Genomic DNA, 19,172 nt, shown 5'->3' with positions numbered 1-19,172 from the left:
CCACATGCAGCCCAGGGGAGTCACCATGGCTTAGGCTGTGGGCTGCTTCTCTTTGGTGTTGGGTGTGAACAGTAGCCAAGTGCTGATGTTGAGGAATGTTGGGCTTGGCATTCTGTGGGTTGACAGACCAGCACTCAGGAGGTCTGATTTGCCGACGCTTCTACTGTGTCTCCAGGACCTTTATGTAGCCAAGCACTTCTCACGCTTTTTGGTGTCAGAACTGCTGTACAGTCTTTAAAGAGTGAGAATCACAGCATTTATCTATATACATTTTCTTTTTCCCTGTGAGAAGAGTGCCATTTTTGGAAATCTCTTTAGTGCCTGGCTCTGTAAAGAAGCTGGATTCTCAGTGTACTTCCATATTCAGCAATTACTGTATTCAGCAATTACAGTATGTGGTACAATATATAAGGGATATCTGGCCTCACTCAGACCTGGAGTTGGGAAAGCGAGGAGTATCTTAACAGCTTTTTCAGGTGGTTCTGATGTTCTTTGTTACCACATCCAAACTTGACAGTGGGAGTTTTGTATTTGTGAATTGCAGTGAGGAATTTGGAACCTTAGCAATGAACTTTTACTTTGTTATGTTAAGGTGTATTGGTCTATCCTGCAGCTTGAAAGGATCTTTTTATGCTGCACAATTTTGTAAAATACTGGTTTATTGAGTTATAAAGATTTTCTAAATGCTTTTTTTTTTTTAAGATTTTATTTATTTATTCATGAGAGACACACAAAGTGAGGCAGAAACCTAGGCAGAGGGAGAAGCAGGCTCCCTGCAGGGAGCTCGATGCAGAACTCAACCCCAGCACCCTGGGATCACAACCTGAGCCAAAGGCAGACGCTCAACCACTGAGCCACCCACGTGCCCTAGCTGACATATTTTATTATACAACCTAAAAAAAAAAAAAATACTTTGGTCATCAGCCTCATCAAATAAATCTATATTTGGAAGCTATTGGACTCAGGGTAGCAGATAAACGTTTTTAAAACTATGATTTTTGACTAAGCAGGGTCGGTCCCGGTTAGTACTTGGATGGGAAACTATGATTTTTGCTTAAAAGCTCACATTTTCGGGATCCCTGGGTGGCGCAGCGGTTTGGCGCCTGCCTTTGGCCCAGGGCGCGATCCTGGAGACCCAGGATCGAATCCCATGTCGGGCTCCCGGTGCATGGAGCCTGCTTCTCCCTCTGCCTGTGTCTCTGCCTCTCTCTCTCTGTGTGACTGTCATAAAAAAAAAAAAAAAAAAAAAAAAAGCTCACATTTTCATTGGCAGTGGCACTGTCAGTTCTTACTGAAATGTAACAGGCTCACCTCATTCATTTATAAGAAAATGTCTGCCAGATACTCTAAGTAACCATAATTTGTCAGTCATTCTTTTAAGTAAAAATGGTTTTCGTGAAAAAAAGTGGCTGGTTCTTTTACTGCGTGAGGGAAAGAATACAGTAATTGCTAATGCAGTTTGGTACCACTGCCTGGTTTATGCTAAGTTGTGAGTCATTTGTACCCACTGTTGTTTTTGCACCATCAGTGCAAATCTCACTCTAGTGAGAAAGACAAATAGGATCTTAGTGTTATTAGGAAAACAGCTTTGACCCCATGAACTTATTGAAAGTAGTTGCCTTGATGAGTAACTGCTCCTGATAAAAGGGGCCATCTCAATATTCTCAGGTGTCTTGGGACCAAGAAAATAACCAAAAACCACAACAGCCACTCCCCTCACGCAACTCCTGTTGGTAAATTTAAAATTAGTATAAGGCCAGGGACACCTGGCCAGTCAGTAAGTAGAGCATGTGATCTTGATCTTGGGGTCATGAGTTCGAGCCCCACATTAGGTATACAGATTACTTTAAAAAGATTAGTTTAAGGTCAGGCATGTTGCCTCTGGGTGTTCCTTTGAAGGCAGTTATTCCCTGTTGCAGGAAGCTTTAGAGGCCAGTAGTAGGTGAAGAGTTGATTAATATTCAAGGCTCAGGTTTCCCTTCCTTCACCTGCCCCTGCTGAAATGTTCACCATGTCTATTTCTCTCAGGTGACCCCGAGAGTGTGGCTGGCGAGTATGGACGGCACTCCCTTTACAAGATGCTTGGGTATTTCAGCCTGGTGGGGCTTCTGCGTCTGCACTCCCTTTTAGGGGATTACTACCAGGCCATCAAGGTGCTGGAGAATATTGAACTGAATAAGAAGGTGATTACTTGTTTCCCCCTGCCCTGCTACCCAGAGCCAGAGACTCTGCTTTGAGAGAATCTATAAGGACAAGTTTCAGGGAGCAAAAAGAAGATTCTTCCCCAGGCCATTTGAAAATTGAGACTTGCATGTGGACAAGGTGCTTTCTCTTTGTTGCTTAGTAATACTTGAAATGTTCAGCGGTCTTTCTATTTTCAAAACAATGATAACGTAGATTTTTATTACTCCAGTTTCACTATTTAAGGAATTTGTGAAAGACTTAGTTCTAGGATAGTATAATGATGATTAGCTGTGGTGGTTTTTTCTTAGCCACAGAAAAACTGGTATTTTCTGGACACGTGTGTATGTATCATTCAGTCTTGTTGATCTGTTTCTTTATTGGGTTTACCTGGAAAATCAAGGAGTAGAAAGCAAGGAAGAATACATAACTGAGATGTGGAGGGATATGGAGCTGAAAGAAATGTTAAGGTCACCTGATCCAGTCCCTTTTTATTATATCTAACAAGATGGAGTTCTCAGGTCATATGATTTAGTAAATGGTATAATCTGTATTCAGAGCCTCTAACTCCAGAACCAGGGCTTCCCCTGGGTAGTTCAGGGCTTCTACAGGGGGCTTCTACTTCAGCTGACACTGGACCCTGCCAACTTCCAGACTCTCTCTGGGATGTATTGATTTGGGGACTTACGGATGCTTCTGCCTCCTTCCACAGAGTATGTATTCTCGTGTGCCTGAGTGTCAGGTCACCACATACTACTATGTCGGTTTTGCATATTTGATGATGCGTCGCTACCAGGATGCCATCCGGGTATTTGCCAATATCCTCCTCTACATCCAAAGGACCAAGAGCATGTTCCAAAGGACTACATACAAGTATGAGATGGTAAGGAAGCCTTTGACCAGCTTGATGTCTTGGTACCTATGCCAACAGTTTTTGGTAAATGCTATCCAAAATTTTGCCTTTTATATGTCCTTTCAGTAGGATGATTTCTTAATGGCTGGTCTACTCTTAGTTTCTTTTGTTGTGCCTATTATTTCAGACCATGAACTCCTTGACGATAAGGACAGTATCTTTTGTTTTACTTTTGTCCCCCAGCAGTGCCTACATTTATTCAGCAACAATTTGCTGAGTGTTCACTGGGCTGTGGGTGTTTTAAAGTGAGTTAGTTGGGGTACAACCCTCAAGCAGTTTGCCATGGAGGAGGGAGGGTCCAAGACATGCATAGAATTGGAAGGTATCTAGGCAGAGCAAAGGTGCTGAAACTTGTAGTACAGTGATGTAGCAGCACAATTAACTACTTTGTTGGAGGGCCGTAGATTAGTCAAATTGGGGTTTTGGTTCTGGGTAACCTTCACTACCCAGACTCCCAGCTGAAGTATTTAATCTTTATAGGCATTATGGTGCCATCAGAGTTTCTGGGTGACTTGGTCATAATGATGTGGGAGGATTGATGTGCCAGTGAAGTGTGGTGGGCCAGGGAGAGTGAGAAGAAGGCTCTACTAAAGAATCCAGGAGCCAGGGTAGCCTGGGTGGCTCAGTGGTTTAGCGCCATCTTCAGCCAGGGCATGATCTTGGAGACCTAAGATTGAATCCCATGTGGGGCTCCCTGCATGGAGCCTGCTTCTCCCTCTGCCTGTGTCTCTGCCTCTCTCTCTCTCTGTCTCATGAATAAATAAACAAAATCTTAAAAAAAAAAAAAAAAGGAATCTAGGAGCCAGTTCCAGAGGCTCTGGAAGTGGGCCAGAAGTTCAGTAGATCTAGAGGGCAGATTAGGAGAGACTTCGGGAAAGTTAACTGACCGAGGTAAACTAGGGAGAAATCAGAGGTCTGAGCGTAGTGTACTTGGGAGGGTGGTGGAGCCACGTTGGATGTGGGACCTCAGAAAGTCTATCTCATTTGACCCCGCACCAATTTCTCTTGCATCCCCAGATTAACAAGCAAAATGAGCAGATGCACGCGCTGCTGGCCATCGCCCTCACCATGTACCCCATGCGAATCGATGAGAGCATTCACCTGCAGCTGCGGGAGAAATACGGGGATAAGATGCTACGCATGCAGAAGGGTGACCCACAGGTCTATGAGGAACTTTTCAGTTACTCGTGCCCCAAATTCCTGTCACCTGTGGTGCCCAACTATGATAATGTGCACCCCAACTACCACAAGGAGCCCTTCCTGCAGCAGCTGAAGGTGTTTTCTGATGAAGTGCAGCAGCAGGCCCAGCTCTCCACCATCCGTAGCTTCCTCAAGCTGTACACTACCATGCCTGTGGCCAAGCTGGCCGGCTTCCTGGACCTCACAGAGCAGGAGTTCAGGATCCAGCTCCTTGTCTTCAAGCATAAGATGAAGAACCTAGTGTGGACCAGTGGCATCTCTGCCCTTGACGGTGAATTTCAGTCGGCATCCGAAGTTGACTTCTACATTGATAAGGTATGGCTGCCCCCTGGCCTCATCCTCTGGGGCCCTCTGTCTATCCATTCAGTAGGCAGTGTTTACCAGGTGCCTGCTATTCTGAGCATTTGGGTGGGACTTAGCAGTGAACAAAATCAGCAAAGATTTCTGCCCTCGCACCCATATTCTAATGTTAAAAAACAGGCATTATCGTGAAGCAGACCATGTGGTAGGTATCAATGCAAAATGAACACACCTTTTTAAAAATTTTTTTTTTTAATTTTTTTTTTTTAATTTTTATTTATTTATGATAGTTACAGAGAGAGAGAGAGGCAGAGACACAGGCAGAGGGAGAAGCAGGCTCCATGCACCGGGAGCCCGATGTGGGATTCGATCCCGGGTCTCCAGAATCGCGCCCTGGGCCAAAGGCAGGCGCCAAACCGCTGCGCCACCCAGGGATCCCTCTTTTTAAAAATTTTTAAAGAAAAAAGTTTCATTTGGGCACAAGTTAAGATGGCTGCTTGGAAATACACAGTCTTCACAAAGAGGAGAGTGCTCCAGGGAAGGAACAGTTGGGCAAGAGTATATACGTTTTTGTTTTTGTTTTTGTTTTACATAAAGAGTTATAAGTCGTGATGAAAGACTTTCCAGAAAGGCTGTAAGACTGGAGTCTAATGGGAATCAGCAAGGGTTTTTTTCTTTATGTTTGGAATGCTGCTTTTTGTTTTTGTTTTTTAATGAAGCAGCTGTACAGTGTGTACTTGGGACAGGAACAGAACCCATGCTTTGAGGTTTTGCCAAGACATTTTGACCCTGGGTAAATGTTTTACGAGGAGCAGGGCCCACAGTGAAAAGTTGAAAATTTCCTTTATTTTCTCATAGGTAGAAATTGCCAAGTGCTATGCATTTAAGGGTAATGGTGCTAGAAGATAGAGGTTGCATTATTACATAAGGTGCTCCAGGTAGCCTTTGTCCAGGAAGTTAAATTGTAGCTAAGACTTGAAGGAGGTGAAGAAATTAGCCAAACAAGTATGTGGGGGAGCAGCATTCCAAGGAGAGGGAGCGGTAAAGGCAAAGGCCCTGGGGTAGGAGTGAATCCAGTATTTTTGAGGGACAGCTTCAGTGTGGCTGCAGTGGCCTGTGAGAGGGTATTGTGGCAGAAGAGAAGATTGGAGAAGAAAGCAGGAGAGGATGGTACAGATTTTTGGAAGTAACTCAGCAAGTCGGAGTTATTCTCCTGACTTGTCCCCACCCTAGATTAGTTAGCACCTAGATTAGTGCTGCCTGGTTTTGAACTTGGTGTAATGGACTGACATAGCATGTGCTCTTTCTTTGTGACTGGCTTCTTTTGCTCAGTGTTACATTTGAGAGCATCGCCATGCACAACAGTCCATCAGTGCTCACTGCTGCAGTAGTTGGCTGCGATTTTCCCATTCTAATGCTGATGGACATTTGAGTGGTGTAGGTTATTACAAAAAGTACATGTGGTTTTAGAGACTGGCTGTCAGTGGTCCACTTAAGGGTTTTTTTGTGTGTGTAATAATTTTATAGATGCTTATGAATGCAGAAGTTATAGGTTTTATTTATTTATTTATTCATGAGAGACACAGAGAGAGGGAGAAGCAGGCTCCACGCAAGGAGCCCAATGTGGGACTCGAACCCAGGAATCCGGGATCACACCCTGACCCAAAGGCAGGCGCTCAACCACTGAGCCACCCAGGTGTCCCCGCCCCCCACATCAACTATTTATTTATTTGTTTATTTATTTTTATGATAGTCACAGAGAGAGAGAGAGAGAGGCAGAGACATAGGCAGAGGGAGAAGCAGGCTCCATGCACCGGGAGCCCGATGTGGGATTCATCCCGGGTCTCCAGGATCGCGCCCTGGGCCAAAGGCAAACGCCAAACCGCTGCGCCACCCAGGGATCCCTCACATCAACTATTTAAAGTCCTATTCGAATTTATTCTTGGTGCCTGACATATATTCTTTGGCAGTATTGGTAACCTGCTCCATCCTCCTATCATCACTTTGTGACCCAGCTGGACTAGCCCCAATTATCTAGATGGTCTTTTTTTTTTTTTTTTTTTTTTTTAATTTATTTACTCATGAGAGACACAGAGAGAGAGAGGCAAAGACACAGGCAGAGGGAGAAGCAGGCTCCATGCAGGGAGCCCGATGTGGGACTTGATCCTGGGACTCCAAAATCACACCTTTAGCCAAAGGCAGATACTCAACCGCCGAACCACCAAGGCATCCCATAGATTGTCTTTTTTTTTTTTTTTAAGATTTCATTTATTTATTTATTTTTAAAGATTTTATTTATTTATTCATGAGAGAGGGAGGCAGGCAGGCAGGCAGGCAGGCAGAGGGAGAATCCGGCTCCATGCAGGGAGCTTGATGCAGAACTCCAGGATCACAGCCCGGGCCGAAGGGACGCGCTAAACTGCTGAGCCACTCAGGGATCCCCAATTTTATTTATTTTTGAGAGTGAGCAGGAGCAGGGCTGGGACAGAGGGAGAGGGAGAAGTGGGCTCACTACCAAGTCCAGGACCCTCGGGATCATGACCTGAGCCAAAGGGAGATGCCTAACCGACTCAGGTGCTCCTGGATGGGCTTTACTAAAATACTTCTCCTGGGATGCCTGGCTGGTGCCGTTGGTAGAACATGTGATTCTTAATCTTAGGGTCGTGAATTCAAGCTTCATGTTGGGTGTAAAGTTTACTTCTAAATAAATAAAACACTTCTCCTAAGAATTAGTAACTTGGGGGATCCCTGGATGGTTCAGCAGTTTAGTGCCTGCCTTTGGCCCAGGGCATGATCCTGGAGACCTGGGATCGAGTCCCACGTCGGGCTCCCTGCATGGAGCCTGCTTCTTCCTCTGCCTGTGTCTCTGCCTCTCTCTCTGTGTGTGTCTCTCATGAATAAATAAATAAAATCTTTAAAAATAAATAAATAAATATTTTATTTTTTTAAAGTATGTTCTTCCCCCCCCCACATCCCCCCCACCCCCCCTTTGAACTCGTGACCCCGAGAACAAGAGCATGTCACACACTCTGTTGACTGAGCCAGTCAGGCATCCCTGCTTTCAGTCTTTCTGGCTTTTCTTTTTTTATCCTTGACTTGAAAAAAATCCCATCAAATAGATGCAGAAAGTTCTTGGGTCTTAACTTAGATTACATAGGAATTTACAAGTAAAATGGTATTCAACCACATTTGGGCTAAAAACAAAATTTAGAATCTGTACTCACAACCTTACACTCATAAAATATTGTATGAGATTAAAATGCTGTCTTGAAGAATGTGTTTATTGCTGAAAGCTTCCTGTTCATTGAAAAAGACTTACAAATAAAAATAAATGAATTAACAAAATTAAAATCAACCATCTAGAAAGAGCTGCTATCAACTGGTAATGCTCTTCCATTGAGTTTTTTTCCTGTTTGCTTTTGTAAACCACTGTAGGGGTTTATCTAGCACTTAGCAGCATGGTTACTTGAAAGTCCTTTAAGTGGCTGTACCTCACTGCTCCTCTCTGACTCTGCTTTTCCCACAGGACATGATCCACATTGCAGACACCAAGGTCGCCAGGCGCTATGGGGATTTCTTCATCCGGCAGATTCACAAATTTGAGGAGGTGAGCAGTCACAGTGTTTGTGGGCTGGAGGCAGAGGTTAGGAACTAGGTGGGGGAGTTTTGAAATTTTTTATTTTTCATTTCTAGAAGGCCCCAAGTTGGCCCTTTAAAGTTTCTGAGACTGGCTGGCTGCTTGGGGTTTGGGGAATGGGGTTGGGCCTGTTATAGCAGTTGCTGTGTCAGCCTTCTCTAGAGCATCTCTTTCCAAGATCTCTCTCTGCGGGTGGCCAGTTCTCCCCTCCCTCCTTGGTATTTCCTAATATGGGTGGATTCACTGCCTGCTCTTACCCATCCCTCCCCATTTGGCAGTTACTCTCTGACTTAAGACAGGTCTGGCCAGTTCCTGAAGGCAGAGGACAGGAAGCTGTGTTTTGACAGACTTGGTGCATTTCACTTCTTGCCCTAGGAGAGGTCTTGTGGGTCAGGCCAGACACTACAAGGATGCAGGGTGTGTGCGTGCTAGTCTCTGTGGCCATAGCTGGAGCCACTTTGTCCTGGTGTCTTGAGTTCTCCAGCAGAGGTCGCTACTATGCTCTTCTGGTCCATGCCATGAGGCTCTTCCTGCAGGATGATGCAGTCCTGGCAAGTTTAGCCACTCTGAGCCCTGTGTCTATAAAATGGCCAGAGCAATATAGGGTGTGTGTGTGTGTGTGTCTGTGTCTGTGTGTGTGTGTGGCGTGTGAAGGGCAGGTAGGAGAATAGTCTGCATGAATTGTGCAGGGCCATAGGAGTATCAGGAGTGGAGCACCTAATTGGGGCTTTATACACACAAAGTGGACACCCATACCTGTATCAGACACCCCTCCCTGACTTCAGGGGGTCAGCCCAGGGGTCTGTCCTGGTTGGTGATCATGCACACTAGAGGGAAAGGGTTGGTGAAATAACTATATCTAACTTGGCTTTTCTTTTTCTTTTAGCTCAATCGAACTCTGAAGAAGATGGGACAGAGACCCTGAGGACATTCACACTCTTGTTAGGAACTCATTTTAGGGTCTTTGTAGGTGGGGCCTATTTTTGTCTCCATGAAGCCTTTGCCTAGATCAGCCATCAGCAATTCAGCTGAGTTGAAGTTTATTTGGATTAAGGACTATTTGGATTTTAAATAAGTCTCAGTAAAAGATCTTCTTTGGAGCCAGATTTGTCATCTCATCATTGTTGGGGGGAATCTGGTTGAGGGTGACAATATGTGATTTCCTCTAACACTTTTCTCCTGATCATCAGTTGTTGGTATTTCGATTGCATTTGCAGTTTGCAGGACATTCTCACCTTCAGTATCTTATTTGCACCTCACAAGAAACCTGTGGGCAGTAAGTGACCTACCATGATTTGCATGCATGTTAACGGAAGTGCTGGGTCTTGGGCAAAAGCTTGGACCACCTCCTGCTGCCATGAACTGTGCTAAGAGGAAGCCGGGTACGCTGCTGACCCCTCACAGCGCAGGAGTGGCAGTAGAATCCCCACTTCACAGATGAGGAAGTGCACTCAGGTTGTAAAGTGACTTGCTCGATGTCCTGTAGTTCTCAAAAAGCCAAGACTTGGCTCCCAACGACCACTTTTTTCTACTGTCTTCTGCCTATGTCTTTAATACTTCACGCTGGAAACCGTGACTTATGTTATGTGCAGCCTCTCCCACCCTCAGTGAGTTTGATACAGCTGCTTTTCAGCACCTTCATGGCCAGTCACAACTGAGTTGTGTCTGTTTTTCTCACTCCTGCCATTCCTTCCTTAAATGCATAGTGGGGCTCTGCCATCTTGGGGACTTCCCTGGGAAGAGCCACTTCAAAACCTAGCAGCCTACACTATTTACTGTCAGAGCCAATTTCTAATCTTCTAACAAAGCACAGACAACACAGATGTATGATTGTTGAAAACTTCACTGAAGCTGATTGCCTCAGGCATCTCACTGGACCTATTCATTAATGGTCAAATGTTCTTGTTACTACAGAAATTTTGTATTAGGAGTAAGTCCTCAGGGAGGTCTCATTAAGTTTATGCATTGTCTCATTTATTCTGGAGCCAGGTAGACTTGGTATCCTGATTTTATTGATGAGGAAATTGAGGCTTGGGATAATCACATAGTTTGTCCAAGATCAAGGTAGTAGGTAGTGAAAACCTCCTTTTGCTTTAGAAAGTCCTACCCTAAGACTGGCAGGAAGAGACGAAGTGGCAATAAGCCCATAAAAATCTGTGTGGTCTATAAGCCTTAAAGTGAAGGTGCATTTTCTGGAACTTTGCAGGACATGGCTGGTGAGGCTGCTTGGTGTGTCCTTGTGACAGGGTTGCTAGGAATTCTTGAGCTAGACTTTGGCTCACCTGATGTATGATTGCTTCTGTTTGAGTTTTTGGATTATGAGTGAGCTTAAGAATGTGGAAAGAGGGCAGCCCAGGTGGCTCAGCAATTTAGTGCGGCCTTCAGCCCAGGGCCTGATCCTGGAGACCCGGGATCGAGTCCCACGTTGGGCTCACTGCATGGAACCTGCTCCTCCCTCTGCCTGTGTCTCTGCCTCTCTTTCTCCTCTCTCTCTCTCTCCCCCCCTCCCTCCCTGTGTCTCTCATGAATAAATAAATAATCTAAAAAATAATGTGGAAAGAGCCACTGACACCTGTATTAGAGTCTGAATTGTGTCACTAATACACCCTGTGGCCCCTCTGAGCTGGTAGCCTTGTCTGAAAATGGAGGTCCCTCTTCAGGATGTGAGGTGGGGTGGATGTGGAAGTGCCATGTTACCCACTGATGCGCAGTGTCCTTGCGAGGTCTTAATGCCTGCTCCCCAGCAGAGCTGGGCCTGCTATAGGCGCTATCATGGGGACTTAGATGGGAGGCATTTCCTGGAGCTGGGCTGAATGGCTTCCTCCTTAATCTGGGTGGTAGCCCTAGACCTACCACCCCAAGGTGGGCACCAGTGCAGCTCTCAGGGTAGAAGGCCCTCCTTGCAAGTCAAGGGTAGGAGTTAGCATTTTGAATAAGATAGTTAGGAAAGACCACACTGATAGGTGTCATTTGGGCAGAGACCTGAAAGGGGCAAGGAGGCAGACGTTGAGCTACCCGGGAGAAGTAGGAATTTCCAGGAAGAGGAAATTGCAGGTGCACAGGTCATGAGGCCAGAGCATGTTTTGTGTGTTGAGAGAATGTAGGGAAATGGCCAGTGGAAGCCAAGTGAGCTAGGGTGTGAGATAGGGAGAGGCCAGATGTGGAGTGAAACTCCCAGTCATCTATAGGCTGCAAGTTCTATGACTAAATCTGAGTGAGGGATCCTTGGGTGGCGCAGTGGTTTGGCGCCTGCCTTTGGCCCAGGGCGCGATCCTGGAGATCTGGGATCGAGTCCCACGTCGGGCTCCCGGTGCATGGAGCCTGCTTCTCCCTCTGCCTGTGCCTCTGCCTCTCTCTCTCTCTCTGTGTGACTATCATAAATAAATAAAAATTTAAAAAAATAAAAAAATAAAAAAATAAATCTGAGTGAGATAGGTTTTCACCAGGCAGGTTACAGAACTTGGCTAAGAGCTGGAGTGGAGTCAGGATTTGAACCCAGGTCAGCCCAGTTTTACAGTCTGCTGCCTCTGAGATAACCATCCTGCAGTTTTGCTTCACTCCCCAAAGGGAAAAAAACAAAAGCATTAATATGTAATATGTAATAAGTCCGAACATTCACAGAGCTTTTGGTAGCTTTCCAAACACTTACTCATCTGTTACCTTGCTGGATCCTGACAAGTGGCAGAGTCAGGATCCTGCCACGCATTTTGATTGCCAGACCAGTGCCAACCAGACCTTACCCATGTGGCACCTGTCTGTGGTTCCCTGGCCTCCTAAAGAACGGCTTATCCAGCACCGTCTCTTCGGCTGTTCCCCCAGTGAGTCCTCAAGTTCGGCTAGGATGGCTCAGGAATTCAGACCCACCTGAGCAGCCACCTGGAGTTAGCTTGTTGGAATTCAGCTCCAGAGTCTCATAGCTCATGACAGTCTCTTGTCTCCATCATTAAAACTATGCCAGGTCAAGGTGTGTTGTGTCTGACACAGCCTCTCAGCACTCTTCTTGCTGTGCCAGGAGACAGGCCATTTCAGCTCAAGGTCACACAGACCCAGTGTGTGAGCGCCTGGCTTGGGGCCACTTCCCAGCAGCTCAGTCCAGGCCCAGCAGCCCTCAGGAGGGGGCAGGCACAGCTGAACTCTGCCTGGTACGGCTCGAGGAATGCAGGGCATTCAGCAGCTGCAGCCAACTTGCAGGGGTTTTATCCCAGCTTGCCCAGAATGGAAGCGACAGGGTTATAATCCTCCCATACATACAGGCAGTGCAAGTTTTGTTAGGGAATGGGGACCATGGGGTGGTACCCGTTACCAAAGTGCTGCACTGACAAGACAAAGCGGCACAGCCAAGTGTGTGGGCTTGGGCTCAGTCAGATCTGGGTTTGAGTCCCAACTCCATATATGAGCTGTAGAATCACAGCCAAATTATTTAGCTTCTCACCGTCTCACGCACCTGCCTCAGGACTGCTCTGTTGAAGTTGTACGAAGTACTTAGCACCTGGCCATAGTTTGTTGAGGGAACGAAGGCCATTATTAGCTAGCCATGACCTTGGAAGTCAAAGTACTAGATGGCACTACACAGGCAGAAAGGTCCTGTGTAGATCAGCATGGCTAAGGCAGCCCCCGTGGCCCAGCGGTTTAGTGCCCACCTTTGGCCCAGGGCGTGATCCTGGAGACCCAGGATCGAGTCCTGCATCAGGCTCCCTGCATGGAGTGCTTCTCCCTCTGCCTGTGTCTCTGCCCCTCTCTCTCTCTCTCTCTCTCTCTCTCTCTCTCTCTGCCTCTCTGCCTCTCATGAATAAATAAAGTCTTAAAAAAAAAAAAAAAGATCAGCATGGCTAGTTCAGGGAGGAACAGGGACTTCGAGCCTTCAGATTCAGCCAGGGGCTTTCTCCACAACCTGTTCCTTGGTGCCCCAAAGGCAGGTCTGTGTGGAGACACTGAAGACCAGTTCAAAGGAAGGCTAAGGCACTTGTCTGGAATAGCCTGGCCACAGAGGAGCTGGGTCTCTGCAGTGGAAGCAGCGGCATGGGGGCAAGTGGGATAATTCAAGAGAGGTTTGGGAAGGTCATAGAGTACAGGACTTGGTAGGAGGGGGAGTGGGGGACAGATGCCGAGTCCTCTGGCTTTTGCAGCTGGGGAGATAGTAGACTCTCAGATGGGGGTAGGTGGAGCAGGTTTGGGACAGGAGGCGTGTGCAGATGGGTAGAGAACTGGGTTTGGACATGAGTTCAAGGGTCCTGTGGGGCACCCAGGTGGAGATGCCCAGGATGTAAGAATTTGGGCAGAGGCAATACACAACTGGGGCTGGAAGCTTGATCTTCAGACCCCGAGGCTGGAGCTGGTTCCTCGGTACATAGACCAGCCTCTGGTGGCCTTGGCTTCCTTTGCACGGTGTCTCTCTGGCTTTTTCATACACTGGGTCGGTTGCAAACCCAAGATGGGGCTTCTCCCCTGAGTCGGGCTTTGACCTTGGGTGGCTACTGATCAGCTCCTCCTTTGCAAAATGAGGTAGTGAGACCAGCTGCTCCAAGGGTGCAGCATCCTGGGTAACCTAGGAGTCCCATGAACACTAGAGGAAAGAGGTGGCACTTAGGAGCAGTGGCCTTTGCAATAAAGAGAATTAGCTGAAGGGTGCCTGGGTGGCTCAGGTCATTAACCCTGGGGGTCCTGGGATGTGGTCCCAGTCAGGCATCCTGCTTAGCAAGGCCTCTGCCCCTCCCTCTGCTCGTGCTCCCTCTCCCCTCCCCTCTCAAATAAATAAATAAAATCTTTAAAAATTGAGCTGAATGAATGATGAGTGCCTGAGGGAGTGAAAGGATTGAATGAAACAATATAAGTGTATGAATAAGTGATAGAGTGTGCCTTAAATCTTTTCTAGAACGGAGAGGCGTAAAATGAATAAATGCACTATCCTGCAAGCTTCAGCCAGTGCAAGCAGTGGCTGTGACTGTGCCGGCTTCTACCAGTGGCCATTAGTCCCCACCCCTGGCCCGCCCAGCAGCCTGGAGATGGGTTGGACTGAGCCTTTGCTCCGGGTCAGGTGTGGGGGGTAGGGCATCAGGAAGAGGCTGCAGGGGAGGGGCACCCTGAAGCTCCAAAGCCTGACCAGCAATTTCCTGATGTTTTCCGGGAGTGCAGAGGCTCTGGGAAGCTGCAAATCATCCTTGCTTCCTGTGGCTCACATTCCTGTCAAGCTGGTAGCTAAAAATCCCAGCTTTCCTTATTTCTGGCCCCACCCTGTCCCAGCTGCTCATCAAGATCAAGGTACCTCCCTTCTGCCCTCACCCCCACTACCCTGTGTTCCCCTGAGGCCAGTGACCGCGATGGTGGGCTCCTCTCCTGGTTAGGAAGCGGCAGGGAGCCTGGGCCCCAGGCCTGACATGCCCTCTTGCAAGCGGGCACGTTTCTGGCACGATGTTGAACTTCTCTGAGCCTCAGCTTCCTCCTCAGACAAGTGGAGAGAGTAATTGCCCCCAGCCCCGGGCCCTCTTAGCCTTACCATACAAAGCTGCAGCATGTGCTAGAGTGTTACATCCGTCTTGTGCTGTGTCACCTGGAGGTGAGGCATCCCCTCTCTAACCTCTGTTGTATTTAGAGGAAGAAGCAGCTCCCTCTCAGAGCTTCCACAGAAAAGTCTCACTTTCTGTTTCAGACAGGAAGAGCTGCCTTGCTCACAGTTCCGTGTAGATAGGTAAATGGGAGACAAGTAGTCCTTTTCTAGTGTCTGACAGCCTGGTCGGGTGGTCTGGCCTGTGGCTAACCTAAATCTCTTCAGCCTGATAGCCCCTTCCTTGTCGCTTTTTCCTCAGAGGAGAGGTGACCTCCCAGTGTCAGAAAGGCTCTGAAACCATTTTCCGCTCTGCCTGCTTTTCATCTGCAGAGCTGGCCAGGGAGTTTATATAAAGAGGTGTTGTTGGGAGAGCTCCAGCATTCCTGATCTCCACCATAACCCCTGGCCATCCCTGAGGAGTCAAAGCGCAAGCAGGGCGGGCTCTGCAGACTCGACTCTGAGGCCTTCCAGTCTCCCTCCTTCTCCTTCCTGTCGCCCCTCCTGTGGACATTTAGGGTCTTAAATACTGTATCAGCACCCAGGCACGGACGCTGCTAGGAGAATCCCAGTACCAGTCATGTGTATCACAGTTGGAAGTGAGGTGGAAAGTCACAAGAGGGCAGCCCTGGTGGGGCAGTGGTTTAGGGCCGCCTGCAGCCCGGGGTGTGATCCTGGAGACCTGGGATTGAGTCCCACATGGGCTTCCCTGCATGGGGCCTGCTTCTCCTTCCTCCTGTGTCTCTGCCTCTCTCTCTCTCTCTCTGTCTCTATGAATAAATAAATAAAATCTTAAAAAAAAAAAAAAAGATTTGGGATCCCTGGGTGGCGCAGCGGTTTGGCGCCTGCCTTTGGCCCAGGGCGCGATCCTGGAGACCCGGGATCGAATCCCACGTCGGGCTCCCGGTGCATGGAGCCTGCTTCTGCCTCTGCCTATGTCTCTGCCTCTGTGTGTGTGTGTGTGTGTGACTATCATAAAAAAAAAAAAAAATTCCAGAGCAACTTATTAAAAAAAAAAAAAAAAAAAGAAAGTCACAAGAACACCAAGGCTGGAGGCTTCAGGGGCTCCCTGTCCAGGGCTGACCTCCAGCTGATGCTCCAGGGAGGGTTCTTGGGCACCAAGCTCACAGGTAGATAAAAAGGAGTGAATTTGTAGTACAAACTAGGTGTGCAGTGGTGAACTGGACACATTGCCGGCTTCAATACACCAGTGACACCTTTGTGGTAAAAGTTCTTTGTGAAGTCAGAGCTAGGCAGTATGGCTTCAACAGGCTTTAACCCCTCAAAACCTTATCAGTAACTGGGGGTCCCGTGATAGTCCCTAGCCCATAGAGTTGCTGTGAGGAGTCAAAGAGATAATGCCCTTTAACAACAACAACAGCAACACACACACGTTAAGGATTTCATAGTCCATTGAGGGAGACGTGTATGCACAAATAAATGCCACACAATGTGAGCAACTGTTCAAATGCCACCTCCTCCATGCAGCCCTCAGGGATGCACCCTGAGTCCCCAGGCAGGAGATGAGAGGCTCCTTCTGAAAGCCCTGTTGTCCCTTTCCTCATTTCTCCATCGCATTGCTTGTCTTTCTGTGAATGTTTATTATAATTGTTTACACACCTGTCTTCCACACTGGTCTGCCTCCAGGGGAGGCACGGGGAAATTCCTTCCTGAAATCAGCAAGGGATATCCCCTCTAGGTTCCATCTAATTGTAAGGGTGGAATTCTGTGAGAAGGCCTGGAGTTGTGGCTCCTGCCAGGGCCTATCATGGAAGGCTTAGGGAGAAGGTGATGTCTGAGCTGGGCCTTGAAGCCTCTGCAGGATTTAGAACAGCAGCCATAGGCGTTTCAGGGATGGCCGAAAGGGGTGCGGGGCAGGGTGGCAGCCTGTAGCACAGAGAGGAGGGTCAGAGGTGGAGTTCAGTCCCCATCCTAAGTGTCTCAATCACCCTGAGCGAACATCTCCCCTCCCTGGGCTCTAGCCTGTCATGTCAGTATTATGAGGGGGCTTTGCTAGCTAACCCCTAATGGTCCTTGCCAGCTTGGATATTTAGTGGCTTCTTTGACCTGCCTCTCTTCCTGAGACAGACCCAGATAGCAAAGTAGGAGTACTTCGGCACTCAGCACCCTCCAAATGACAGGCAGCGTGTGGTCTTCTCTGTTCTGGAGAGTTTAGTTGGAAGGTTGTTTGGTTTTAGGGTAAGAATATGAGCCCTCATGGCTAGTCCCAGATCGTTGTCCTGAATGTCTGTGCGTGGGGAGAGGCATAGCCTTTGAAAAAAGGTTTGGGATAGCTGCCTATCCCCAGACATAGCTGGGATTCCAGGGGACCGAGCTCACTCTGGCAGGCCCAGGTCAAGGCTTGGGGCTCAGGATGCTGTCCTGGCATGCTCCGGGCATGCTTCTTGGCCCAGCACGCCCGAAGAGCAGCAAAGCAGCCGACACGTCTGCCACCCAAGCCTCCCACGCGCCTCCTTCTGCTCCCAGGCCCCAGCTCTGAGGTCCCACAATGCTTCCATTGTCCACAGCTCTGCCAGGCTCCCCCCAGGGAGCAGCTCAGAGCCAAGGGTCTGGCCAGGGCCCTGATTTCTGGGGGCACAGCCTAGGCAGTCAGACCTACAGGGAACTTGGAGGATCATAGAATCTGGCAGAGAAGTTTAGAAGGAAATCTTGGAATGAGAACACCACGGGTGCTGAGGCTCCAGACTCGGGGAGGGATGGCCCAGTTCCATGGCCACACTCCCTTGTCTTATTTTAGTTTTTTTCGCTATAAAGTTATACTTGCTCCACCTGACCTACCCAGATTTCTCATCTTTCCAGTGATCTGCCCCCCTGTGGCCCTGTGGACAGATTTCGTCTTGCTCACTTGGGGCCGGTTTTGTATTTAAATCGGAGCCCTGTTTTCTTCTAGCGGTGCGGACGACATTGCAAACAATGTTGTGTCGGCACAAGAAAGTTAAAATGATTTTTTTCCAAGTGATTGGTTGATACTGCGATCAGAACAAGAGTTGAAAAATGAACTAGGGCAGCCCCGGTGGTTCAGTGGTTTAGCACCGCTTTCAGCCCAGGACCTGATCCTGGAGACCCAGGATCGAGTCCCATGTCAGGCTCCCTGCATGGAGCCTGCTTCTCCCTCTGCCCGTATCTCTGTCTCTCTTTCTGTGTCTCTCATGAATAAATAAAAATCTTAAAGAAAAATACATGGGGTCAGAAAGTAAAATGGTGGTTGCCAGGGGCTGGGAGCAGGGGGAGGGGAAAAATTTGGAGGGAGTGCCAGTGGGTACAGAGTTTAGGGAATGATGAAAATGTTCTTAATAGTGGTGATGGTTGCACAGCTCTGTGAATATGTTAAAAACCACTGAACTGTACATTTGAAAGGAGTGGATTTTATGGTATGTGAATTATATCTCAAAGCTGTTATTTTAAAAAGCTATACCTGCTGTTGTCATTAAATCAAACCATTACAACTTATAAAAAGGGAGTCCGCCATACGCCCAGTCTCACTCCCAGAGTTAACCACCCCCAGCATTTAGGCAGGTACCCTTTCTTCCACATGTTTAAAAATTCCATCTGTAGGGATGCCTGGGTGACTCAGCGGTTAGCGCCTGCCTTTGGCCCAGGGCGTGATCCCGGGGTTCCAGGATCGAGTCCCGTGTCGGGCTCCCTGCATGAAGCCTGCTTCTCCCTCTGCCTGTGTCACTGCCTCTCTCTCTCTCTGTCTTTCATGCATAAATAAATAAAATCTTTTTAAAAAAACTTCCGTCTGTATGTTCATGTAAATGTTGAGATACATAAATATATATGATGTTACATATCTATCATATATATATAAATTTTCTTCTGCAAAAATGGGATCCTTTTATACCTATTATTCTGCAGCTTGCTTTTTTCACTTTTGAGGATGTGTTTCCATGATATTCTTTTTTTTTTTTAATTTTTTTTTTCAATTTTCATTTATTTATGGTAGAGAGAGAGAGAGAGAGAGGCAGAGACACAGGCAGAGGGAGAAGCAGGCTCCATGCACCGGGAGCCCGACGTGGGACTCGATCCCGGGTCTCCAGGATCGCGCCCTGGGCCAAAGGCAGGCGCCAAACCGCTGCGCCACCCAGGGATCCCTTTTTTTTTTTTTTTTTATGATAGTCACAGAGAGAGAGAGAGAGAGGCAGAGACATAGGCAGAGGGAGAAGCAGGCTCCAAGCACCGGAAGCCCGACGTGGGATTCGATCCCGGGTCTACCAGGATCACGCCCTGGGCCAAAGGCAGGCGCTAAACCGCTCCGCCACCCAGGGATCCCCATGATATTCTTTTTAACAGTTGTGTGGTTTTCTGTCGTGTAGCTGTCCTGAAAGGTAATTACCCAGTCCCTTACTAATGAATGTTTAGGATGTTTCCATTGCTTT

General features: G+C 47.8%; 1 protein-coding gene and 1 long non-coding RNA gene across 6 annotated transcripts in view; one reads left to right on the top strand and one right to left on the bottom strand.

Annotated features, from left to right (window-relative positions):
• Nucleotides 1-9,331, top strand: part of EIF3L (eukaryotic translation initiation factor 3 subunit L) — a 28,569-nt gene extending 19,238 nt beyond the window's left edge. For 3 of the 5 annotated variants that reach the window (XM_025460447.3, XM_049115311.1, XM_025460450.2), the window contains 5 exons: nucleotides 2,029-2,183; nucleotides 2,894-3,064; nucleotides 4,112-4,609; nucleotides 8,121-8,201; nucleotides 9,118-9,331. In XM_025460447.3, coding sequence (XP_025316232.1) covers nucleotides 2,029-2,183; nucleotides 2,894-3,064; nucleotides 4,112-4,609; nucleotides 8,121-8,201; nucleotides 9,118-9,156 — 944 coding nt within the window. In that variant the 3' untranslated portion in view covers nucleotides 9,157-9,331. The remainder of the gene's footprint in view (nucleotides 1-2,028; nucleotides 2,184-2,893; nucleotides 3,065-4,111; nucleotides 4,610-8,120; nucleotides 8,202-9,117) is intronic. The other 2 variants (XM_049115313.1, XM_049115312.1) reach the window with 1 other exon arrangement.
• Nucleotides 714-15,792, bottom strand: LOC125755916 (uncharacterized). The gene is made up of 2 exons (XR_007413469.1): nucleotides 14,725-15,792; nucleotides 714-2,571 (listed from the first exon to the last, which is right to left on the bottom strand). It is a non-coding gene; the product is annotated as an uncharacterized LOC125755916 (long non-coding RNA).
• Nucleotides 15,793-19,172: the final 3,380 nt, after the last annotated feature.

The sequence above is a fragment of the Canis lupus genome, chromosome 10 (assembly GCF_003254725.2).
Source record: "Canis lupus dingo isolate Sandy chromosome 10, ASM325472v2, whole genome shotgun sequence".
NCBI lineage: Eukaryota > Metazoa > Chordata > Mammalia > Carnivora > Canidae > Canis > Canis lupus.
Note: the sequence above shows the minus strand (reverse complement) of the source record. Positions and strands in the feature narration are given on the sequence as shown.